Source organism: Eschscholzia californica, unplaced genomic scaffold, assembly GCF_041429995.1.
Source record: "Eschscholzia californica isolate CP2 unplaced genomic scaffold, dmEscCali1.0.p SCAF_3, whole genome shotgun sequence".
Lineage (NCBI taxonomy): Eukaryota > Viridiplantae > Streptophyta > Magnoliopsida > Ranunculales > Papaveraceae > Eschscholzia > Eschscholzia californica.
The window spans coordinates 51,749,840-51,776,636 of NW_028238420.1; the positions used below are offsets into that span (position 1 = coordinate 51,749,840).

At 36.1% G+C, this 26,797-nt stretch overlaps 3 protein-coding genes across 5 annotated transcripts; 1 reads left to right on the plus strand and 2 right to left on the minus strand.

Moving 5' to 3' along the window:
* Positions 1 to 18: 18 nt before the first annotated feature.
* Positions 19 to 15,769, plus strand: LOC147551619 (uncharacterized). 2 transcript variants are annotated; one of them, XM_086669720.1, is made up of 7 exons: positions 19 to 640; positions 10,479 to 10,973; positions 11,475 to 11,667; positions 13,087 to 13,173; positions 13,379 to 13,762; positions 13,932 to 14,094; positions 14,623 to 15,769. In XM_086669720.1, exons 2-7 carry the CDS (start codon positions 10,900 to 10,902, stop codon positions 15,411 to 15,413), a joined length of 1,692 nt encoding a protein of 563 aa, XP_086525846.1. In that variant the 5' UTR covers positions 19 to 640; positions 10,479 to 10,899; the 3' UTR covers positions 15,414 to 15,769. The 2 variants fall into 2 exon arrangements, with proteins under 2 accessions (XP_086525846.1, XP_086525847.1); XM_086669721.1 differs by having other exon boundaries at positions 446 to 604.
* A 41-nt stretch (positions 15,770 to 15,810) lies between these two features.
* Positions 15,811 to 19,420, minus strand: LOC147551620 (protein NETWORKED 2D-like). The gene is made up of 2 exons (XM_086669719.1): positions 19,153 to 19,420; positions 15,811 to 18,729 (listed from the first exon to the last, which is right to left on the minus strand). Exons 1-2 carry the CDS (start codon positions 19,244 to 19,246, stop codon positions 15,932 to 15,934), a joined length of 2,892 nt encoding a protein of 963 aa, XP_086525845.1. The 5' UTR covers positions 19,247 to 19,420; the 3' UTR covers positions 15,811 to 15,931.
* Positions 19,421 to 19,994: 574 nt separating this feature from the next.
* Positions 19,995 to 22,926, minus strand: LOC147551621 (uncharacterized). 2 transcript variants are annotated; one of them, XR_015237828.1, is made up of 3 exons: positions 21,381 to 22,926; positions 20,238 to 20,668; positions 19,995 to 20,137 (listed from the first exon to the last, which is right to left on the minus strand). XR_015237828.1 is itself a non-coding variant. In XM_086669823.1 (2 exons), exons 1-2 carry the CDS (start codon positions 21,862 to 21,864, stop codon positions 20,619 to 20,621), a joined length of 534 nt encoding a protein of 177 aa, XP_086525949.1. In that variant the 5' UTR covers positions 21,865 to 22,666; the 3' UTR covers positions 19,995 to 20,618. The 2 variants fall into 2 exon arrangements, 1 of the variants encoding a protein (XP_086525949.1); XM_086669823.1 differs by having other exon boundaries at positions 19,995 to 20,668; positions 21,381 to 22,666.
* Positions 22,927 to 26,797: the final 3,871 nt, after the last annotated feature.

The window sequence follows — 26,797 nt, forward strand, 5'->3', positions numbered from 1 at the left end:
TAGAAGAGATCCCTCCTTGGGGATTTATTCTCTTGTTTTCTTCATTCGTATATAGATATACAAAATCTCTAAATTGCTATTCTTAATTGTTTACATCCTTTACTTTGATTATATGTATTACAATCAGACCCATTAACATCATCTAGTGGTATTGAGATCCACATTTTTTTATTTGAGACTTTCGTCATTGTGAATCGCTATTCTAGTTCCACATTTACTCCTTCAGCACTCTACATTTTTTCTCCGGAACAATTGATTCGGACAGGACTTGGTCATACGAAGACATTCGATTGAAAGCTTTGTCAAAGAGATCTAGCTAATAGTGAACGCCTTATCCTAAAAAAAAATGATAAATATGAAACTTCACTCACAAAGATAACAAAAACTCTTTTAATAAGAGTTTTCACCAGAAGAACATAACTAATCCAAAATCCTCGAGGGTTTCATAGTTGGTCGGCCACGAAATGTTTTGTAGTCGACAACCACAGATCTATCGTGGCGGGTGAGCTACTTTAGAGAGATCCAGAGAGAGAGAGAGAGGTATCTAGGCGGAAGTAGTTGACTTATTATTGGGAGATTTCATTCTTTTGGTGAAGTAATGGAAGTTTGGGGGATTTCAACAAAAAAAAAGGATAAATGAGTGAAAGATCCATAAATTTCACTCCTAATGGACCAGCAGTCCAAGTCAGAAAAAAAATAGGGTTTAGGTCCAAATGGTCAGAAATTTGTAGGCCCAAGAAAAAAAGGACAACTTGATTTTTTGTAATGCCCTAAACACCCTCCAAGCTTTTTATACACTTATTTCTCTCTCTTTTAACTTTTCAGTTTCTCTCTCTGCTCCATTATCTCTCTGCTCCATTATCTCTCTCTACGCCATCAACTTTCAGTTTCTCTCTCCACGCCATTAATTTTCTGTTTCTCTCTCTACACCATTATCTCTCCTCAATTTTCTTCATTTCCTCTCTTTACCTTAACTTTTCAGATTCAACAAGACTACTTTTGTATCTAGATTTTTGGAAGATTGGGTTTCTTCATGAACACAAATCAAAAATTTCTTCAAGACCTAGACTTGCTTAGATTTAGATTCGTTCTTTTTATAGGAATTGATCACTAACTAGTTTAGGTTATGATTTTGGAAAGGGATTCATTAGTTTTAGAGAGAGATTCATCGCCAAGTTTAGATCTGTTTTTTTTTTTATCTCTCTAGCAGTACAACAAGTTTAAAATCAACAACAGTTTTGTATCAAAATTATTCTCTAGGGTGAAGATCCGAGAGGGTTAGATCTGAATTCAAGATTGAAAATTTAATTTGGGTGTTGGGTTTAGAACAAATTTTAAGAACAAAATGATTTTTGGGGTGTTCGATCTCTATACTTATTCTCCTAAATTCTCTTAATTTTGTTGTTTTCTTTTTTATTATTAAGTGATTTGTAAGATTGAAATTATTGGATCATTGTAATCAAAACTGTTTCATTTATGTATATAAAAATTTCCAGATCGACTTGATTATGATACTGGGAAGGCTAGTAAATAAAACAATTCCTGGTACACAAAAAGAATAAAAATAGGAAATATGGAGAGAGAAAATTCCCAGGCTAGTACATAAAATAATTCCCGGTACATAAGAAAATTCCCAGTACAAAAGTGTCTAGTACATAAAATAATTCCCGGTACACAAGAAAATTTCCACTACAAAAGTCTCTAGTACATACCTAAATGGCTAGTACATAAAACAATTTCCGGTACACAAGAAAATTTCAAGTACAAAAGTGTATAGTAGTACGTAACCAAATGGCTAGTACATAAAACAATTCCTTGTACACAAGACAATTCCCAGTACAAATGTGTCTAGTACATAACCAAATGGCTAATATATAAAACCATTCCCGGTACACAAGAAAATTCTCAGTACAAAAGTGTCAAGTACACAAAAAAATGTACAATACAAAGTAAAATGTCTTACAAATTTTCTTTGAAAAAAATTTACGTTTTGGAAAGAATATCCTATAATTGTCCATCGTATAAGGAGAGAATGTTTGAGAGAAGGAAATAAGTTAAGTTTGGAGAGAGAAAATATGTTTAAAAAGAAGAAAAAATACGGAGAGAATCAAATCAATGGGAAACTACCAAAAAAATATATGGAAACAAATAAATGAAAAACTACTAAAAATGAGGAAAGTATAAATTTAAAGAGTAGAAAATATGGAGAAAAAAATGAATAGAGAATGAAATTTGAATGAGAAACAAATGACAAGTTTGTTAAGAAAAATCTGGAAAGAGAATATTTAGAAAATCATGTATTTTTAAATCAGATACATAAAATAATTCCGGTAAATAAAAAAATTCCCGGTACACAAGAAAATTCCCTGTACAAAAGTGTCTAGTACATAACCAAATAGTTAGTACATAAAACAATTCCAGGTACACAAGAAAATTTCCAGTACAAAAAGTGTCTAATACATAACCAAATGGTCAGTACATAAAACAATTCCCAGTAAACAAGAAAATTCTCAGTACAAAAGTGTCTAGTACACAACCAAATAGCTATTTCTTAGAAATTTCTTATGTATTGAAAATTAAAAAATCGAACATTTGGTATACATATTATCCAAGTTAAGAAGAATGTAACTTTGTCTTTCTTAGACGTAATATCTTGTTCCATTTTCCCAGATATAATATCTTGTTCTCCAAATGGAACATTTGGAATATGTATTATTTGAAAGTGCATTTATGGTTGTACTAGAGGATTCTCCTCTAAACCCGACATTCTTCCATATACCCAACTTTCTTCAATGTACACAACTTTCTTCAATGTACACAACTTTCTTCCCTGTACACAAATATGTTTCTTGTACACAAATTTATTTCCTGTACATAAAACAATTTCCTGAACATTTCTGATTGTAGTAAGAGCAGTTAGAATGAAATACAAGTATATTACACATAAATGATTGTAGTATCAAATATCCTATATACAAATATATTTCCTAGAAATTTCTTATGTATTGCAAATTTAAAAAATGTACATTTGGTATACATATTAGTCAAGTCAAGAAGAATGTAAGTTTGTCTTTGTTAGTAAATAATATCTTGTTCCCCAAATGATATATTTGGTATATGTATTATTTGAAAGTGCATTTCTGGTTGTACTAGAGGATTCTCCTCCAAACCCTACATTCTTCCATGTACCCAACTTTCTTCGATGTACACAACTTTCTTCCCTGTGCACAAATATGTTTCTTGTACACAAATTTATTTTCTGTACACAAATCAATTTCCTGAACATTTATGGATAAAATTATTTCATGTACACAAATTAATTTCTTGTACATAACATATAATGTGCATTATAATATCTATTTACTAAGAATAAACTATCTTCAACTGCTGCCAGGTATTGTAAATACTTATAACCTTTCGACAATTTTGCCGCAAGGTCGGAAGGTCTGTTTTTCATCTCACTTGCTCCTCCTACTTCAGGTCGAAAGGACTTTCCTTTCTTTTTATTACTCTCTCCTATTGTTTCTTCGGTATAGATCGATCGGGTACTTCAGTAGTTTCCGTAGCTGGAGTCTGTAAACAAAATAAACCAGGAACAAATTTGTGTTAGCCATTATAACAAACACATTATAACTAACACTAAAAGTTCAATGTTATTTCATGGACATACATTTTTTTCATTACATGGGGATAGTTACAGTGTGTTATTAATTGGGAATAAACCTGTTTACAATACACGAAATGTTTTACCAGAAATCAATCTTTGTTCTAGTGCATAACTTCATGTATTAGGAATAAAAAAATGTACAGGAAACTAACTTTATAGGAAGTAGAGAAATCAGTATAAACCCCTTTAGGGTTCTTACATTTTTACCAGGAATCAAGTAATTTACTGGACAGAAGATTATGTACCATTCTAAAAACATTTACTTCGAAAAAAATAATATTAAGTTGCATACCTTCTTCTTTCTTGGGCTTAGGGTCCTTGAGAATAGAGAGAGAGAGAGAGAGAGAGAATAAACCTACCTTAGGGGTTTTCAATAACAAAAGTTATTTAACCAGGAATTTAGACTGAAAAATATTAAGTTACATACCTCAACAATTTAGGGTTTTTTAAGGAAAAAATACCAGGAACATTAGGGTTTTTCAATAACAAAAGTTATTTTACCATTTTTAGAGATTTTCAAAAACAGAAAGTTATGGTGATTTAGGTTATGTTTAAGATAGAGAGAGTAATCTTCCTTAAAAGATAACGGGACTTTTGCTCTGGAGCGGAGACAGTTATTAGCACTGCCGGCACCACCAGTTTGGGCGGCAATACGGTATTCGTAGTCAGTTACTAGCAGTTATCATCGGTTTTTGGACGGTTAGGGGGTGAAACGACACCCTGTTTCATAAGTTTCAGTGTTTATTTATCTCTCTTAGTTCCCTTTAGGGGTTTTTATCCACGAGATCTAGTCTCTTTAATCATCGAATTCATTCACAATACCCGATTTCTTCCTCTCTTTCTGATAATGGACGCCGCCGACCAACAATTCCTTCAACAATTTGCCGCCTTAACCACAGATGAACGGACAACAATGATGGTTGATGGAGAAGATTTGAATCCAAACCTGGACGAAATTATCAAATGTGGAGTGGTGTGGTTTCAAAGCCCAAGGAAAATTGATATAGGGCAAGCTTTACAACGATTGTCGAAAGTAATACATGGACCAAATAAATTTTCTCTCACGGATGTGACTGAAAATGTATTCCTCATGAAATTTGCAACGGCTTCGGAACTAGACATGGCCCTTGACAGTTCTCCATGGGTTCTTCACGAAGAACTCGTCTTAATACAAAGATGTTGCAACGACTTGGCTCCTATAGACCATGTTTTCGACAAAGCCTGGTTCTGGACGCAATTTCACGGCATTCCACAAGGACATTTAACAGCCACAGCAGTGAATCGACTAGCAGGCAAATTAGGAACTTATGAACCGGCATCACCGGAGGAGGCAACAAAGTGGAAAGTATATGGGAGAGTCAAGATCGAATATGACATCACAAAGCCTCTTCACCAACATGTTTATCTAAAATTAGCCGCAAATAAATTAATTTTAGTGGAACTGCGTGTTGAAAAATTACCACGTTTTTGTCTGTCTTGTGGCATAATTGGACATTCTATAAAGTTCTGTCCGATCCTCATGCCTTTCAGGGATCTTCTCAAATTGACCGTCACTGATGACCACAAGAATATGGTCATGAAAGTTTTAGAACCAAAATTTAAGGAGTCCTTCAAAGTCCCTTATACCCTTAGGGGCCAATTAAGGGAGATGGATTCTGTAATTTTAGACCCTAGATACTTTGGTCGAGACAGTCCGGTCTATAATACAGACCACAATCCAGAATTTGATGGCATTAAAAACTCAATTGCTAATAATTTTGGTGATCTTCTGTCAACACTATCTCAGGTCAAAAGGACAAAACTCACGGAGGGCAGTTGTCCATCTTACATCTCGCTCCCCACCGACGGTCAACGAACCGAAGTGAACAACTTCATTCACAAGGGAGGCCAGAAGGACATCACTAAGGACGACTCTCCAGGAATCCGTATAAGGAGGCATTATAAACGCCAGGAAAGAGGAGAGACATCTCAACAAACACAAGATGCGGCATCGGCAGCCCAAATGCCGATGGAATTATGAGTCTACTTGCATGGAATTGTCGGGGGTTAGGGAACACCCCGACAAAAGAAACACTCTCTCAGTTCCTTTTATCTATTAGACCCGATTTACTTTTTTTGTCTGAAACTCGATTAAATTCCACTGTTCCTCTTTCGTTTGTAAATAGAGTCGGTCTTAATAATCGTTATGTTGTCCCTCCTATCGGTTATAGTGGAGGTCTTTTACTTTGTTGGTCAGATAACATAGAACTTAATGTACATTCTAGTTCTCCCAATATTATTCACACCACCATTACAATGTCAGATTCAACCCATCCCTGGGATTTACTATGCATATACGGACCCCCGAGAATCCAGGATAGACCTCCATTTTGGAATTCTGTACTCACGCTTATAAATTCTAGTACCAACCCGATTTGTTGTATAGGAGATCTAAACGCATTAATTTCTCCAACTGAAAAATATGGAGGTACTAATCATATTCCTTTTCTCTCGCAGTTTCAATCCTTTATATCAGATGCTGGCCTACTGGACCTTGGCTTTAACGGTCCGGGTTACACTTGGACAAACAATAAAGCACATCATCATCTCACTAAGGAGAGGTTGGATAGGGTGTTATGCACAACATCTTGGTTATCAAATTACCCAGAAGCAGGTCTTTTTCACTTACCAAGGTATAACAGCGACCACGCCCCAATCTTACTAAAACTAAAGGTACAAGGTCCGGTTATAAAGGAGTCAACAAAATTTGAGGCTTATTGGACAAAACATATCGACTATATAAGCACATTCGAGGAATCGTGGAACAAAGAGGAGGGATCATTCCATTCAAAAATTGCCAAAGTGAAAGACTCCATACTTGAGTGGAGTAAAAATACCTTTAACACAGTGAAAAACAGGCTGAGGATACTAAGGAAGAGATTACTTGACTTACAAAAATTGGAACCTTCGGAAAATATTTTGCTGGTGGAAAACAATTTACAAGAAGAAATTATACAGCTTGAAGAACTTCAAAGATCAAAGGCAGAACAGCGCGCAAAATCAAAATGGACTCAGAACGGGGATAGAAACACAAAAGCATTTCACATGGCAATGACACAACGTCGGTTTAAAAACAGAATTCAGAGTATTACTACTCAAACTGGAGAACAACTATATGATCAACATGCTATTGCCAATGAATTAATCGCCTTTTTTCAGAATTTGTTTTCTTCTAGTACCGTGAGTTCAATCCCAACGGAAATACTGCATGCTTTCAAGATACTATCGGCTGAATCTTTGAACGACATCTCAAGGATTCCTTCATTCGAGGAAATTAAGGCGGTAGTGATGCATATGGGGTCTCTCCAAAGTCCCGGACCAGACGGATTCCCTTGTTTCTTCTTCCAACACAATTGGGACATATTAGGTCAAGAATTAGTGGACTATATTCAGGAGATCTTCAGAACAGGTCGTATTTCTCCATCCCTCAATTTTACTACTATTGCCTTAATCCCCAAATGTCGGAATCCGAGTTTCGCCTCGGATTTCAGATCCATTTCTCTTTGCAATACATTATACAAATTCATCACAAAAATAGTGGCAAATAGAATCCGACCTTACTTAGAACAATGCATCTCCTGGAATCAAAATGCCTTTGTTCCGGAAAGACAGATAATTGATAATATAGTAATTACACAAGAATTGCTCCATTCTATGAAAAACTCTAAGTCAAAAAAAGGTCATTTCTGCCTCAAAATGGACATGGCCAAAGCATATGATAGAGTCAATTGGACTTTTCTGGAATCAGTCCTCAAGGCAACGGGATTCAGTGGTACAGTGTTGAATTTAATAATGTCTTGTGTCACTACGCCCACTTTTAGCATAAAGATCAATGGTCAGATAATTGGCGATTTTAAGGCCTCTAGAGGCCTGAGGCAGGGGTGCCCTTTGTCCCCTTACCTATTCATTCTAACCTCTCAAGCCCTCTCTCTCATCATTTCTCATTATGAAAGCCAAAATTTGTACATGGGTTACAAAATAAATAACTATAGCCCTACTATTTCCCATCTATTATTTGCTGATGACCTAATTCTATTTGGCAAAGCAAACATGGACAATTTAAAGGTAATAAAAGAAATGATGACATCCTACTCTAACTTTTCAGGTCAAGCCGTCAACTATTCAAAATCGTCTTTATTCTTTAGCAGTGGGGTCCCCCAGCAGTTAAAAGCTGTCTTCACATCCGACCTACAAGCTCCAGAAATGACGGATGAAGCAAAGTATCTTGGTTCCATGTTACTCAAGCCGGGGAACAAAATCAAAAATCAGAAATGGTTAATAGACAAATATCAATCGGCATTATCAGGATGGAAACAGAAATTTACCACTCAAGCCGGAAGAACAGTATTAATAAAATCCGTATTGAATTCATATTGTACATACCCATTCAGTTATCAATTAGTACCTCAAGGAATTATCCAACAATTGGAAAGGCATCAACGTAATTTCTGGTGGGGTCACAATGACAATGAAAGGAGGATCCATTTTCTACAATGGGACATTATTTCTTCACCAAAGAGTGAAGGGGGACTAGGAATCAGGTCTTTAAAGGAGGTGAATGAGTCACTAATAGGCAAACTCATTTGGAGATTGTTAACAACTCCAAATGCTATGTGGGTCAAACTTATTAAGGCAAAATACTTCAAGAATGATGACTTTTGGACTTCTCCTAAACCCTATTCATCATCACCATTATGGTCGGCCATCATCAGTGCCAGGCCAACCATGGAAAATAATTGTTTGTGGCTCGTAGGAGACGGCTCATCTATTAAGATCGAACATGATCCATGGATTCCAGACTTGGTGGGTTTCAAACCAAATTTAACACATAATCTCCCCCAAAATGTCTTCTGGGTCTCTGATCTGTTACTCTATAATCCAAAGAGATGGAATAATCAACTATTGGAGAGACACTTCCCAATCAACACAATAAGGGCCATACAAAATATACATATCAATGAAGAATTCTCGAGGGACAGATTAGTGTGGATGAAGACAGAGAATGGGAAGTTCAATCCCAAATCATATTATAAAGAAATTCAAAGGCTACCATCTCTACCAACAAGATTAGAAAATTTCCCTTGGAAACGATTCTGGAAGAAAATCATAATAACTCCCAAGATCCAAATATTTATTTGGAGGCTTATCCATGACAGTTTGGCAACAAAAAGCAATATTGGGAAGAGATTAAATGATGTACCTCAACTATGTTTGCTATGTGACACAGGGGAAACAGAAAGCTCGGACCACCTATTCGGCTCCTGTCCGAAGTTCAAAGACCTAATTAGGGCAACAAATGATCCACTGTTACAACAATTAACAGAAGATCCAGTTGGAAATCTACAAGAATTACTAAATAAAGGAAGAGAAGGAGATAATATTTGGCTTACCTACACATCAATTCTTTGGAACTGGTGGAAATCCAGAAACGAGCTCATCTTCAACAATAAACCAGTCGACATCAACAGATGCTGGATTTCAACAAAGATTGATATTTCTTATTTTAAATCAATAAACCCTAGCTCGCAACTAACTCCTTTTCCCTCCATGCAGGTAGAACAGTGGATTCCACCTCCCCAAGGAAGTTATAAAATCAACACAGATGGATCGTATAGAAATAATGGAGGATCGGCAGCAGCGGTGATTAGGGATTCGATGAGCAACATCATCTTCTCCACAACAACAACCTTCGCCCCAATCTCCCCTCTTCACAGCGAAATAAAAGGAGTACTACTAGGGTTGGAATCGGCGGAACTGATGGGAATGGAGTCTTTTATACTCGAAATAGATTGTAGGGTTTTATGGGAATACCTAATGGATTTTGATCCAACGGTCCCTTGGAATCTGACCGTCTATCTCAGCGAGTTACGTGGATACGCTTCTATGTTCCACGTCCATTTCACATGCGTCAAGAGAACCGCTAACACGCTAGCCCATGAACTTGCATCCTTGGAACTGGTTTGCCTAGACTAAGTCTATTGGTTCTTCTGAATTATGTCTAAATTAAAGTTGTAATTGTTACATTTTGATATATGGTATCACTTCTTTCACTAAAAAAAAAAAAAAAAAGATAGAGAGAGTAAATCTACCTTAGGGTTTCTTACTAAATAACCAAACTGGAAAGTTTCTAAGAATTAAGGTTCCTAAATAAAATGAAAGAGGATAAATTTTCCAGCTTTAGGGTTGTTAAAAAATCAAACTAGAAATTTTTAGGGTTCCTGTACAATAATCAAACAAAAATTGCTTTGATTTAGGTTTTTGAAATAAAAATCAACCGAGAAAGATTCTCAAATCAAACAAGAAAGTTAAGAAGAAACGTTTTTGGAGAGACAAAGATGAAAGATTTACAGATTTAGGGTTTTTTGTGTAATAATGGTGAGAGAGTGGAAAAACTTACTGTTTCAAATCAGATTGTTTGTTGTAAATGACTTTGTTGAAGAGATTTAAAGCTTTCCGATGGAATTTTGTTGGAGCCGAAATGAGGAAGATGAGTGGGAAGATCCGGTTTCAAATAATTTGTAGAGAGAGAGGATGAAATTTCTTAGTAAATGAAAGAAGGAGATGAACGGTCTCTTTCCTTAATGGGTCTTTTAGATCTGAGTGGTATATTAGTAAATACCAAAATAAACGAGGTGATTCTCGTCTTTTAACTAAGAGACCTGATGCCATGGACCTGCCTCTTATTTCTTTTCTGACGCGGACTGGGTTCCTATTAATAGGCCCATTGTGGGTCTTTTGCCCAACCCCTCAAAAAAAAAAAAAAAAATGGAAGTTTGGGGGTGAATGGGATCATTCCAGTCAAGGTCAAAACAAAAAAAATAGGAGACGACTTATTCAGTCAGTCAACTGAGACCCCCTGGATTATCTGTCGATTTCAACTCTTTCTCTAGTCTTTCCACTCTCTCTCTCTAGATTCAACCACAGTCTTGTGACTTCAGAATTAGTACTATCACTTCTCATCTTCCTCCATAATCTCTTCAATCAACAGCTGAAATCAGTCAATGCTAGATTCCTAGGGGGGTTTATCTTATCTTCTTCATATCAGTCTTTTCCCTTCCCAACTTGTACTTCATTCCTAGGGTTTCCTACAGATCCCGAGACCCGTCCTAGGGAAAACCCATTTGTTATCTTAATCTGGGTTAGCGGCTTTACTTTTTGATTCATGTAATTTGAAAAGAAAAGAAAAAGTTAGGATGGCTAACAGTAGCAATGCAAGGAAGAGGAAGGGTTTAATCAGCGAAGATGATGCCGCTTCCCTTTTAAAGAGGTAATCAAGCTTTTTTTTTTGATGAATGGGTTTAAATAATTCATGCTTTTTTTTTTGTTTATTTGATGAATTTGATTAGGGTTATGTCTGTTTGCATGTATTCCATCATTTTCTGGGATTGGATTTGGTATAATTGGATAATGTTGATAAAAAGTCGATGGGTTGTGATGTTTTATTTTTTTAATTTGATTCTCATTGCTGAAATGTTATAGCAATTGGCCATTGCTATACTGGCTGTAGTTTGGGAAGCTCTGAGAATAACTTTTGAGTGTCAAAATTCGTGCTCTAATTGGATACCCTCAATGAACGACTATTAGGTTTACGGTTGTCGATGTTTTAGTTTACCTCATTCACTCTCCTTGTCTGTGGGTATGGCATTTTAGTAACTTAAAATGCTCTCTTGTTATGCTAAGTGAATTTTGTAACTAATTGGTATTAACTGAATTTGAATTTTGGGGTGATTTCAACAACTGATCATAATGTAGTTCTCATCGCTAACAGATATTCTGCTACACAAGTTCTAGCTGTACTTCGGGAAATCGCCCAATTTCCTGACGTGAAGATCGATTGGGATGCATTGGTCAAGAAAACTTCGACAGGGATTTCTAATGCCCGAGAATATCAGATGTTGTGGCGACATTTAGCTTATTGTGGCACATTGACAGAAGAAGTAGAAGAAGAAGTAAACTTATTGGTAAGTCTTATACTCCCTCCGTCCCAAATTAAGAGTCCACTATTCCTTATTTGGATGTCCCAAATTAAGAGTCTCATTCTTAATATATCATATAAAATCCCTTACTTTTCCATGAATACCCTTTCTTTGATATTTTTAATATATGGTGCATTAATTAAGCTAATTAAGATATTTGACATTTTCCAATACAAAAGTTGGTTTTTCTTTGTAATATTTCAATTACTTTAAGAAAAGTTAATTACTTCAAGAAAAGTTACATGTAATTCTAGAATGGAAATTATAATCCTTGTATTGCTTCAAGAAAAGTTGTCAAGTAAATAAGGGTAAATTTGGAAGAAGAAAAAAATATGAAAATAAGTTGGATTACCAATATGGGACTCTTAATTTGGGACGGAGGGAGTAATTTATATAATTAGTATAATGTTTGGCTTGTTTTGTTACTTTGTAACACATATTTTGGAACTCAGGCTTGCTTCAAACATTCAATTCTGTTTTTTCAGTACAATTTTAGAATACACTTGCCGTCGCGTGAGTTGTTAAAAACTGAAACGGAAGGAAACTAAAAAGGCTCTGGTTGGAATTTGGGGAGCTTCCCAAGTTTTCACATCCCATTTATGAGTTGGGGATAGTTATTCTTTACACTGGTGCTATCAGACACACCTAGCTCTAGTTAGCCTACATTAATTTGCCAAAATAGGATGTACAAAAGTTTTTAGACCTCTGAGGGTCTCTCCATGGCCTTTTACGGTCAACCTCTCGTTGCTCTAGCGGTTTTATGATCTTATTCCACCTTTGTGATGCATCATTGACATGTTATATATAATGATATTATCTTGGTATTGATGTGCTTATTACATCCTTTAATATATCCATGCCTTTGATGTGATGATGTGATGGCCTTGGGGTTTGTCAAAAAAAATTTGTAATATTAAAACAACTTAAAGTTGTAGTTTTGTAGATAGCTAAAGATTTTCAGACCTTGGGGACTAAATGGACTGTGGTCCATGTGATATCACTTTTATAAACATTACTAGAGGCAAAACTGGATATTTTAGGCGATACCAAAGGGGGCCTTGGAGCATAATACGATGTTTCCGCTGATACCAACAGGGTCTAAGAACTTTTCAGATTCCATGGTCATTGATTGAATGTATGGGGTAATAAGATCTACTAACCTCATAACTGGGTAATGTTAAAAATTAGTGGTTCTTATTTGCTGGAAGTTAGAAGTATTAAGAAGCATCAAAATTGAGCAATGCAAGCTTAAAAAAAGATATTATTAGTTTTTCTTTCGTAGGTTTTTTGATTGACAATGTATAAAAAAATGTTCTATACCCAATTATTTAAGTTCCATTGACTAGAGTTAAAGTTTTCATGTTATAGCTCTCTGTAATGTTTTTTTGGGTTTTCTGATTACAGGATGATGATAGTGACTTGGAGTATGAGCTTGAAGCTTTTCCTCCTGTTAGTGATGAAGCGGCACTGGAGGCCGCAGCTTGTGTTAAAGTAGGAAACTCCATATCCTGTTTGCAGTGAATTGTTGGTCTTGATTTTAATGGTTAACATCTTTCTGGTTGTAATTCTCGAGGCTTGAGTCACATAAAGATATTAGTGAAATTCCAACAAGATTATATTATTGTTTATTTTCAGAATGTTGATGCTAGTGTTTATTTTCTTTGAGCTTACCGTTCATTTTTTGTTGGTTGGTCAGGTACTGCTTTCTTCCGGCTTACCGGATGATTCGGGTCCCCCAAACCAATCAACTATAGAGGCAGCCTTGACTATAAATATACCTAATGGTCAAGCTTCAAAGGATCCATTAGGAAATCCTGATGCATCTTGCTCGAAGGGCACAAATATCATAGTGCCTGTTTCTGTCCAAAAACAACCAACATCTTCAACAACAACAGCAGAAGGGTTAGATGGAATTGGATCCGCTGCTGGTGGCCTACCCCCGAGAAGAAAAAGAAAACCGTGGACGGAGGAGGAGGATTTGGAGCTCATTGCAGCTGTTCAGAAATGTGGTGAGAGGAATTGGGCGAACATTCTCAAGGGAGATTTCAAGGGTGATAGAACTGCTTCACAATTGTCTCAGGTTTTGTAGCTTTCATCTTCATTGTTATTAGGGCTTGGGTCCTCCTCTCTCTCTCTCTCTCTCTCTCTCTCGCTCTCTCTCTCTTTATATGTGTGTGTGCGTGTGTGTGTGCGTGCGTGCGTGCATTCACTTTTATCCGTTTTATTTAATCAAAAAGTGCTCTTTGAAGAGATGGGCTATCTTAAGGAAACGCCAGGCCAACTTGAACTCAGGAGCGGTTAGCAACCTAGGAGACTCACAACTCTCCGAGACGCAGCTTGCAACTCGACGTGCGGTTTCACTTGCTCTTGATATGCCAATGTTTGATAGCTTAAAAGCAGCACCTTCACTCGGTATGATGATTTTTTTCAGTAAAATAGAGCCTCGTTCACTGTTATATTTATTATTTTAGTTGTTTGGGCTATCCACCATAACTTTTCTTAACACATCAAGGGTAGGCTTGCAAAAAATTGCATGAGCGATAGAGTTTTCTAGAAATTTGAAGATTTCGAACCTCATTGGTGGCGAAGACTCAGATGGTAGTATTATTTCCATGTGAACCTCTTAGACAGTTTAAGTCCGAAACATAAAACCTGTTTAAGTTATTCGAAATCTTAGATACTCTTTTAGCGTAGATCACCAAAGTTTTTTGAGTGATTTTTTATGAAATAGTTGCACTTCGAAGATAATATTAGGAAAATATTTGATGTTTTCAATTATGTCCCCAGACCCAGACGAAGAAAATCCTCACTGCAAGGTGATTTAACCTTGTGAAACCCTACAATTAGATTGCAGTTAACTTTTTCAAACATAAATTTTCGTCAACCACCAGAATTTTCCGTGCTTGAAATACGAATAAATTTGGTTTGCACTTGAAACAGGTGCGAAAAAACTGGTTACACCATCTAGTTCTACTGCAGTTGCAGCTGCTCCTGCAGCTACCTCGGAAAGGAATGAGAAACCTACAATTGGCAACAGTATTGCACCTCAGACTCCACAACCACCTGCCCAAACAGTTTCAACACTTTCGAAAGGTACATCAAATAGTACTTCACCGAAATCCCGAATAACCACAAAGAAACCAATACTTGGGCCAGTTAAATCTTCTAGTGGGCCCAATCCTTTGATACAAGCAGCGGCAGTTGCCGCCGGAGCCCGTATTGCTCCTCCTGGAGCTGTCCAATCACTCCTAAAAGCCGCACAATCCAAAAATGCCGTTCATATCAGACCCGGAGGAACTCCTAATCACTCGGGTATTCGTCCTAATGTACATTATTTTCGGACGGGCTTGACCTCAGCCTCACCACCAGCATCTACATACTCTCCTGCGGTACCTAGTATTCCACCCTTGCCTGCAGTAACCGTGCAGAACCCCCCTCCTGTCAATGCTCCTACATCTTCGATTTCAGGCGAGAGTCAGCCTGAAGTCAAGACTACTAATGAAGAAGAGGTCAAACCGGCAGAAGAGATGAAAGTGGAGAGTTCAGTTGATACCGGAAAGGATTGTGGACAAGAAGTCAAAGTATCTGTGACAGATCCAGAAGTGGATATTGATAAGAAAACAACAGAGAGTTTGCCCAAAGTTGAGCAAGATGAGAATGATAAAATGGATGTGGACGATAATCAGATCGAAAGCAAAGAAACAAAGACAAATTCACCAGAAGTGAAGTGAGATTCCAAGCAACTTATTGTTCATAACCACGAAAATGAAACTGTGATTAGTAAGCAGAGAGATTGTGGGAAAGTGAATGGCAAGAATGAAGCAGAAAGACTAGCAAGGTTGTTATGTACTCTGGCTGAATTATCTTTATCTAGTTTTAAGCCTGAACCGGGAAAATGCGACTTTGTACAAAGAGTTAACGATAATAATTTATACTTAGTTGACCATATTGAATGTACTCTTTGAAAAACTATGACATCAGATGTATCAGAGGTAGGTGGTTCCTGAATCGACCCTGTTTTTTTAACATTGTAAGTATTCGTTCGTTCTTCCTCCCCATCTCTAATAAAACCTCTTACTATTTAAAATTGAACTCATCTTAACTTGGTTTACTACTTAAAACTGAAGATAGAAGAAGGCGAAAGATCTGATTATAAGTATATTATAAACAAAAACAGTTAACAACCTCTTAACAAGTCTAAAAGAAGATCAAAATGACTAAAAAGAAAGGAACTGAAGAGAAACCAATATTATGAAGGAAGTTTCTCTGTCAAATCACCACTATGATGTCTATGCAATGCTGGATTTATGCACAAGAAGATCGAAGCTTTCCTACCCTTGGGTTTATTCCCGAACAAGAACGAACGCAAAGGAATTCGAGGCTTACCACTCGACGAATTCTTTCCAGAATGACTCTTACTTGCCAACTTATATTCATCATTCAACTTAGACAAAGTCTTCTCAATCTCTAAATGCAAACTATTAACATGATCTAACCCAGCTTGTAGTTCATCTGCAACTTTATGGTTCTCTTGTTTCATGTTCAGAACTTCCCCTTGAAATTTCGCAGCTTGAACATTTGTTAACTCCGAATGATCGCCACTTTTCTCATTCATCTTCAACACTTGTGATATCTCTTCTTGTATATCACAAAGATTTGAGAATCTACATTGTAGTTCATCTTTTAACAGTGCCCCCTTTTCTAACCAAACTGTTAATTCTGTTTGAATCTCTCCTAGATGTTTGTAGATCGGTCGGGCCTCTGATTTTAGTGACCTGTCCGACCGATGATTATCTCCACGGTTGTGTCCTTCTTTTGAATTACTCTCTCTTGAACTACTTTCTTGTTTCTTTTTTTCTTTTAGTTTAGATATCTCCGTCTTTAGATCTTCGATTGAAGTTTGAAACTTTTGAATTTGATGGAATGATGTACTAAATCTTAACCAAAACTCAAGATTCTCTTCTAAAAGTTCGTCGATATCCTTTCTGAATTTTTCTTCAAGAGCTGAAGCAACTTGAGGCTCTTGAACTACAATTGTTTTGATATCTTCTTGCCCTTCTTCTGCTGAAGTGTCTGCACTTTTCGCCTTACCCAGTTCTATTTCTATCTGTGTTGTTTCAAGATTTCGGTCTTCTTGGTTATCTAAATTCATCGATCTTTCTTCTTGACAATCATGAGGTCTGTTGTTCTCTGAACCATCTTCTTCAAAACTTTGTATCATGCTTAGTTTTTGACGTAGAGATTGAATTTCTTCATCCTTAATGGCATTATCATTCTTTAATTCTCTCAACTGAACTGTTCTTTCGAAGATAGCTTCTCGATTTTTCTTCTCAAGTTCTGTTAGTTTCATCTTAGCATCCTTATAATTCCGAACAACAGAAGTGTATTCTGTTAATAAAATTTTCTCTCGTCCTTCCGACTCTTGTAAGTATAACTTCTGCCAGTCTATTTCTTGTTCTTCGTTGTCTCTTGATTCATCAAGATCACTGCCTCCTGTTTCGGTTAAATATCTATTCTCTTGAACTTCAATTGTATTTGACGCCTCAAATTCTTGATGGTTATTTACACCATCAACGGCGTATTCATCCGTTTCTGTTTTGATATTCTCGGTCTGTATCTTCCCCGAATCATTGTTTGGAGTCGCCATGTCTTTTACTTCATGGACGTCCGGGTTTGTTTGTTCCGAGTCTGTGGGTGTTTCAACCTCTTCTTCCTCCTCATCGTCAGGTTTTACATGCTGCAGCTTCTCTGTTAGATGATCAAGATGAAACCGTGCTTCGGTGAAATGTGTTTGAAGATTATTGTTTTGATCTTCAACATTCTTATTCAAACCACGAACTCCATGAAGATCAACCTCCAATTTCCTTAGCTTTTCACTCAAGTTGTTAGAATCTTGAATCAAACTTGATTTATCTTCTTCTAATTGATGCAAGTTCGTATGAAGTTCAGTCGTTTCCGATCTTAGTCTCTTTATGAGAGCAGTCTGAGATGAAAGTGCACTTTCCAAACTTATAACTTTAGTCACAAGTCCATCAATCTTCTCGGCAAGTTCTGTCACTGTGAGAGACGAATCAATATCCGTCTCAAAATGTTCCTTGATCTTCAAACGAATAGACTCCAATTCCGCTATTTCTTCTTTTGATATTTCAACTTCTTTCTCCAAATTTTTCCAGCTAGAGTTAGAAGACAAAGATTCTTCTTTCTCACTCGTATTTTGTTGATCCTTTTGATTAGGAAGAAACTCAAATTTCAGATTCTCATACTTCTCTTGTGCTTCTTGAATCCTTTTCCACTCTACTCTCGCCTCTTCGGCCGATCTTTCTTGTTTATCTAGTAATTGAACTAAGCTCACTTCACATGATTTCAAAGCCGTAGCTGTCATTAACCTTCGAGCTTCATCGTCCTCAATAAACGTATGCACACTAAACTCGTCCTGCAAACTACAAACTTCATCTTGCATTTCTCCTATTCGCTTTTCAATTTCGTAGTAATTGGCGAGTGCACTCTCGTATGAACCCTTAACGAACTCTTTTTCGGTTTGTAAAGCTAAAATCCCCTTTTGAAGCTTATCTATCTCAGCAAGTGCCTCAACTTTGGTGATCCTAGAATTAGTAACAGGAGTAGACATAGAAGGAGTACTCTTAGCTTGAACTCTCTTTGTGGGTAAAGTTAACAAACCTTTCACGTCTTTCTTTGGGATTTTCGGAACATTTGGGATATTTAGTTTCGGAGGTTGAGGTGGAGGTTCTTTTACGACTTTAGTAAGATCAAAAGGCGGTCGAGAAGTTGGAGAACAACCATCTTCATCATCTTCTTCCATGAATTGAACTTGTTCGGGGAAAACAGTAGCAATTGTATTGTTGGCATTTTGTAATTCTGCTGAAATATGATTATATCTCTCGGCTAAGGCTTTATACGCTCGAAGTGATTCTTCTACGAAGTTTATTAGTTCTGGTCTCTTTCTGTAATAAAATTCCGCTCTTTTTGCAAAGGAATCTCCTTCGTCGTGAAGAAGATCCAATGTGAATTTCGCTTTCTCTTCCATATCTGTGAAAACCCACAAAATCATTGAAAATTTTATAATAAAAAAAATCCCATAAAAACATCTTCTTTTGCATCTAACAAAAACAAACTTGGACACTCCTAAATGGATTTCTTGAAGAACAAAATCAAACTAAAAAGAATAGATAAAACCCATGTTTGAATAGATAACCTATTTGTGCAAAATCAAAATGTGCATGAAACAAAAAAAAAAAAAAAAGACTAGATAAAATCATAAAACCCATGTTTGAATAAGATCAAAGTTCACGCCAACAACTCTTGGAAGAAGTTTAATCTTCCACCTTAGAGGTCATGGGTTCGAGGCACGCTGACAATTTAAAAAAAATCGAAGTTCACAAATAATGCATTAAGAGAGAGAGAGAGAGAGAGAGAGAGAGAGAGAGAGAGAGATCATGAAAAAAAGAGTACCTTGTAAGTGTTGTTCCAGCCATTTTGATTGTTTTTTTCTAATGTGACTAGCCCACCACCATGAATATGCATTACTTGCAGCTCTCTGCAACATTCTCTCTTTCTAACCCTCTCTCTCTCTATATATATCTTTCTACTCTCTCTCTTATCTGTCTACCATAACCAAGATCAGAGTTGAAGGAAATCTGTAAAGAAGAAGAAGAACAAAGGAGAAGAAAGAGAAAGAATAATATGATAAGACCTTTTTTAGAAAAAAACAACAACTTTTGAGAACTAAGTGATTTTTTTTGGGCTAAACAAGGTAGGTATTGTCTGCCTGTATGGAGGAGAATCAAAATAGCCCTGATTTCATGGATTACCACTCTGTGTGTCAATTTATATTTCAGAATCTTTTAAACTAATTGAGGTACAAAATTTAATGTGCATGGATTACCAAATTATTACTATATCTATAGCTCAATCTCAAACATTAAATATTTGATTCTGAGCTTATCAACTTAGATTTTAGCTTATCTTTTAGATTTCCACTTAAAACTTTGTACAAGATTGTTTTAATGTCACAAATGAACAACAAGAAGCGGGAAATAGAGAATGTTGAGCAACGGGAGAGAATACTCCAGTGATATGCCGCCACATCAGGCGGAGGGCTGGGGAAGGGACCAAATGGAGAGATAAATAAAATCTTTGCGAGAAATATAATATGGTTGCCCGAAATTATATTAACCAAAAATGTAATATCTAGGTTTCTTTACTCATTACTGATTGGTTTTGAGTTGGATGACGATAAACTTAGGAATATGTATCAATAATGATCTTATTCATTTACATGGTAAGCGGAAGCATGGGCAAATTCCAACATTTTCATTACTAGAAAGAGATTTACACAAATATGAAGAAGTCTCATATATACTAGTACATACATAACTTCATTTCATCTACTCATTTGGTTTAGTTTTAGGAGAGTAGACAAGAACATGAAACAAAGCTGTCAACAACCCTTGGTTGGAGTGGTAAGAGGTATAGTCTTCCATCTTAGAGGTCAAGGGTTCGAGACACGCTGAACAATTCCAAAAAAAACATGAAACAAAGTTGCAGTAGAATATCATCAAACAACTTGTTCGAGTCTTTCTCTCTCCCTAAATCACTCATTCATCAAAACAGAAAGGGGTTACTCCTTCAAGCAGTTGTGATTCTCATCCTTCTTTTAAGTCCTTTCACTAACAGCCACTTCGTTTTCCCTTTCTTCACACACACACACACATACGCACATACACACACACATACACATGTATGAACAATGGAAAGGCAGCATACGTATATACATATATACAAACTTCGCCGATAGAAGTTTCATATTTCACATACGCTTGCCAACATATGACAAGACTACCATCTCTCTGTCTATCCCGTATTTCGTTTGGCTATTGACCCGAAATACAATAAGTTTAAGCTCATTCGAAGAAACATCAATTGTTCTGGATAGAAGTTAACCACTGTTCCATGAATTTCTTGCTCTCTGCAAATGACATCAAAATACAGAATATATATTAGCTTGGGTTACAAATACTACCCTTACACACAAGAGAGCAGGAAAAAGAATTGTTGATGAACTCAACTCAAATCTATCTGAGTCTGACTTGTTTTCAGAGACATAATAGTCATTTCATGTTATTTCGTGACAATAAGCTCTTTATGGATACTACTTTTATATCTGACTCAGACAGAACCAAAATCAGATCGAGCTAACCATTTAGATGAAATAATGAGCTCTAAATGCAGATTACTTTTCTGTCGGACTTAAATAGAGCCAAAATCAGACCGAGCGGACCATTTAGACGAAACAATGAGCTCCTTAATGCAGACTACTTTTATCTCTGACTTAAATAGACCCAAAATCAGACCAAGCCAACCAATTCGACGAAACAGATGCACGAGGTTGATAAAAAAACAGACTTGCTAAAATCTCGATTCAGTCTACTCAGATCTCGAGTCAGTCAATTCGGATTTCATATATCTTATTGAAGAAAAGACACCACCTAAGTTCATTCCTTCAATAACTAGAACATATAAGATCTACAATATAGCAATATCATAGTATTATTGAATTCAAATTGCAGCTTTAATGGCTTATAAATCTAGGACTAACAACTTCAATCTCACCCAACAAGAACAATTAAACCTAAAAGAAGAAAAGAACCATAAAAGGGTTTTAGGTTTTAGTATCATACCAGCTGAATATCCATCAGTAAGTTCTTCAATAATGGCACCCAAAATCTGGTTTTTAGAATTATCAACAATTTCATTTTGATTATGACATTGATACCCATAACAAGGAACTAATACAGCAAAACTACTCTCAGTTTCATTATAATCATCATCACTTTGAAAATCAGGAGCATGGGGTTCCATCCAACCAATTGAATAATCAGAACCATCTGATTCTGAACCAGATAAACACCCACCATCTGATGGAACTATAACCAAATCATATTCTTTATCAATTCTTCTTTCTTCTCTACTTTGCCATTTTTTCTTACTTCTTCTTGAATTTGAATTCATTTTAATAACTGAAGAAAATTTTACACTTTCTGATTCTCTAAGACCTAAATTGAAATCTGTTGAAGAACTTGAAGAACCAGTTGAAACATTAGAGGGTTCATGATCTTTTCCACCCCATAACCACCATGACAAATGATTAAAGGCTAAAGCCATTTTTGTCTACAAGACTTTGCCCTAATTTGGGTACAATAAATACTAATTGAAGAACAAAAATTTAGTAGAAGAATTTTAATATTAATTGAGCCAGGATTGAATTGAATTAACAAAAAATAACTGTAAATATCAAAAAGGCAAAAGCTAAAATGCCAAAAACAACTTCACCATAAATTTATGTTTTTGAAAGTGAATCAGACAAATCCCCAAAAATATAATAATCAAATTGTCCCAACTTGATATTTGAGGAATCAAAATCCAACCACTAAAATGATTAAAGAAAAACAGAACAAAAAATAATCAGAAGTACTAAAAAAACTTTGTCATCTATTCATACTTTTTAGGAGAAAAAACTTGGAAATCTAATAATTATTCATCAAACTATTAAAACCCAAGTTTTAGAAAACCCTAGTTTTTGAAGATTCTGACTGGACAGGAATATCAGGAACTGAGATGGAGTTTAACAATCTAGCAGTCAAAAACTAGATTAAACCATCTACAGAAAAAGAGGCAGAAATATGAAAATTTTACTAAAGAATTTGAAAGATAAACACAAATATGGAGATTTCATAACCCCACTAATTCCTCCTTCTTCTTCTTCTTCTTCTTCTTCTTCTTCTTCTTTTGTCTTTAATCTCTCTGCTTCACTGTATCTATGTATGGAAGTTCTTGGGTTATAATAGGCTCTGCCGTGTTGGCTTTCACCAAAGCCATATCAAACGGTTGTTATTCGGCATACAACTCTAGCCAATGGGAGCCTTTAGATCACTATTAGTCTTTTTAACATACACTTTCCCATCTCAAATAAGAAGTCGCTGATTTCAGGAAATAAGAAAAATTTGGGAGTGCAAAGACTCTGTATAAAATTAGTCAACTTTAGTTTTAGCAATATAGTATGTTCACCATTTCTTCTCGATATCGGCAAGGATCAGCCTTAAACTTGCATTGTCGACGACTTCAATTTTTTTTCTTCAAATCTTTCTCTCCCGTTTTTATTTTTCTGATCACCAAATTCGACAACCACCATCATTATTTGCATCTCTCGCTATCTTGCGCTCGCTCTCTCTTTCTCTCACTGTATCTCGTTTTTCCTCTGTCTCGCTAAGACTCGCGCTCCCTAAGCCCTAATCCTCTGTCTCGCATAGTAGATCTCGTGCATCGATCAACCATAAAACCCTCGAGGAGGAGTGGGGTTTGCGGTGAAGGGAAGCATTCCCTTCGCCAGAATGTGTATGCAAAAGAGGGAGTGAGACATTGAGAGGGATTGTGAGAGAGATATATAGAGATATAGACTGTGTGGGTGTATGTGAGAGAGATAGACAGTGAGAGGGAGAATAAGTGCGAGAGAGATGGACAGTGAGAGGACGAGAGAGTGAGAATACATTGAGAGAGAGAGAGTGCAATAGGATAGATAGGGAGAGAGGTTAGAGAGAAGAAGGAAGAAAAAAGAAGAGAAAATGGCGGTGGTGATGGTGGCCGGAGATGAAGAAGAAATATGTTATTTTCCCTTCAAGTTTGTTTCCTCAGAAAATCTTCTAAATTTTACATCTTCCGTTCAAAAAATTTCACCCCAGATAATATTCTTACTTCTCCAAATCAACAGGAAAAAAAGGGTATTTCGTCAATATACAACGAGCGTAAGATCGCACTCAACTCTTTCAGATAAGTTTGGAAGATTATCTCAGAACATCTCCAATGCAAAACTAAAAAAAAACTCTATTTATTTTATGTGTCAAGTTCCAATTGAGATTCTCAACTACTAGGTGGCGAAAATAAAGATACTCAATTTTTTTGTGTCTCAAATGCAAAACTTTAAACTTATTTTGTTTACTTATTCGACATTGTTATTTTTGTAAAGAAATAATTAATTATTTTAATAATTTAGAAGACTTGATTTCTATTGATTAAAATTCGAATATTGATTAGTTGAACATTTAGAGATATGCCTCATACTCTTCATCTTCTCTATCACCTTCACCATCACAACTTCCCACCACCACCATGGTGAACTCTTATCTCTCCTCTCACACTCATTGTTACCCTCTCTCGATCTCTCCCCCTCTCTCACTATCTCTCTATTGCTCTCACTATCTATGTTTCTGGATCTCTCACTGTTTTTCTCTCAATCTCTTATTGTTTCTCTCTCAATCTCTGATTGTTTCTCTTTCAAGTTCTCATGGTTTCTCTCTCAATCTCTCATTGTTTCTCTTTCAAGTTCTCATGGTTTCTCTCTCAATCTCTTTCATAGACACTATTCTGGGGAAGGGAAGTGTTCCCTTCGCCGGAACCAGACCTCGAGGCGAGTTTCTGGCGAAATCTTCAGAGGATTTCGTGGTCACGAAATATTTCGTGGTCACAAAACGTTTCGTGGCCATGAACTCTGTGATCTCCACAGAGAGATCCATACAGACCGCAAAAGAGAGAGGGAGAGACAAAGACTGCGAAAAAGAGAGATAAAGACTGCGAGAGATAGAGAGAAAAAGAAACAAAAACTAATCTACAAAGAGATATGTCTACAACGAGAGAGATATGAGAGTGATCTACAATGAAAGAGAGAGAGAGAGAGAGAGAGAGAAAGATCTAGAGTGAGACCGACAGAGAGATGCTGAGTGGGAGCAAAAGAAAAATGCGAGAGAGATAATGTGAGACAGTGGAGGAGAGAGACACATGCTCACAACCCAATGGACATTTTTTTTTGTTGTTGAAAAACAACCCAATGGACTTGGTATAGCTCACTATTGTAATACCTATAGATATTTAACATAACTTTTAAAAGCAGGGGACATGGCCACTCTTGACCCACACCAAGTCCATCCCTTGGGGACAGGGAACTATTGGAGGAGGAATAGCTAACAAAGGTCTTAGGTTTTGTAGAGAGCTAGTTTTTAATAACCAGCTCTTTCGAGTTTATAATGTGCCTACTGCCCTACCCCATGCTTATAAAAGAACTGTATCCAACACGTATGTGTTACAAATATGACAAACTTATTTTAATATTTTTATTAGATTTGGGTTATGTGGAATTGTTTAGGATTTTCCTTATCCACAAAAAATAAGAGGCAGATGAGGAGAACAAGTGCCAAACATCAATTCATGTTTGTAGATAAAGACCAAGTACAATGGAGAACCATAGCAAGGCAGCCAAAATTGGAGATAAGGTCAATTGGTGGTTTACGTATGTATAATATATATGGTTGATGTGTGTGTGGGGCGTGGAATATAGTTTTTAAAAAGGTATTTTATGGCCCCATTTGGCCATTTCATCTTAAATTGGGTATAGGTGGTGAGACTTGATTAAAGGATATGGTGCACTTTGTCCATAAAACATATTTATAATTTTTTTTTTCTAACTACTGATTGTGTTTTGAATTGTTTAGATATTTTCGAAAAATTTAATATAAAATATATAAGTGGTGTTGGGTTTCATTTAAGTTAAGAAAACATTAATAATCATGTTTTAATGCGAGAATAAAACCCATATCTCGATTTAATTCTTAGGTTGGTAGAGAAACAAGACCATCCAAACACAATATCACGACTGACGAGTGTGAGTGACTAAGAGGAGCCATGGTATTTAGTTGAGAAAATATAATCCTAACTAGTAACTAGAATAAATGGTTTGTTTAGATAAGAGATTCTTATTTGAACCTAAAGGTCAATTAGAAACTAATATTAAGTCACTCAACCACTTTTACAATTCATAAATCTTCACCCTAAATATGAATAGATCGAACGAATGAGAGAGACACTAGACAAAGAAAAATGATTTTCTTAGTACATTTAAAGTGAAAATTTCTCGGAAATTTTAGAGTAGAATACTTAAATTCTAGTAACTAGAAAGGAAGTAGAAGAAAATGTAAGGAATTTTGTTATGGGCAAGCATGGAAGAGCCGAAGAGGAGAGAAAACCAACCATTTGGTGCTTGTTGTTTGATGTCTTTTTTTCTTTGTTGTTTTGTTAAATTTGTCTCTCTTTCTCTAGTACAAAAAAAAAATGGTGTGAGAAAGATTACTCTCTTTAATTTATGCCCATCCGCTCTGCTTAACCCTATAGAGAGAGAGAAAGAGATCGAGATCTAGTATCCGGCGAAGGGACTCCTTTCGCCGGAATTTCCTCTTCTATGTATTTATTTTCTCTTTTTTGTCGACTAGTATTTCTTCTCTTCAAACTTAGCATTATAGAGTAGTATGAGAGGAAGAGATGGAGACGGTGGTTAGGGTGTTAGGCTGACTATGGGATCCTAGATCAGAATAGATGACTGTTTTTTCTCAAGTTCTTCCATTTTTGGTGATTCTCTCATTTAAGAGAAGTAAATCAAGAAATGGTTATTGAAGGTCTTCATCCAAATTCTGTCAAATGGGTCAAAAAGAGTGAAATTCCAAGTTTGAATTCCAATCAACAAATTAGAATGAATTCTGTTTATAAAATGGGTAATGGTGGTAAGGGTTTGGTGAAAGATTGGGTGGTGGATAGAAATCGGGGCCAGATTTGGATGTATTATCCGATTCTGATATTGAAATTTTTGGTCAGGGGAGACTGGTAGAAACCCATTTTAGAAGAATGAAATTAAAGAAGATGATGAGTGGTTTGATTCTATTTTGTACTCTGAGTTATGTCTACTCAGGCGATATGCAAATCTTCACCATTAACGCCTCAAAATTACAAATTCTACAATTATCCAAGCATGCAGCGATAATATCTTTCAATATTGTCGACTCCTCAAATTTAGACATCATAGAAGTTGGATCGAATTCTAAGATCGATCCAGTTAGTGATGTGGAGCAAGGGAGAAGAGAGAATTATTAGTTTTCTTTATGCTTAGTACAATAAAGGTTATGTTTCTCTGTTGGTCTTTAGGGCCTATTTTGTTGGTTTTTATGACCTTTTTGTTATTTTCGTTTTTTATTCAGGACCGAGTGTTTTGATGATGGAC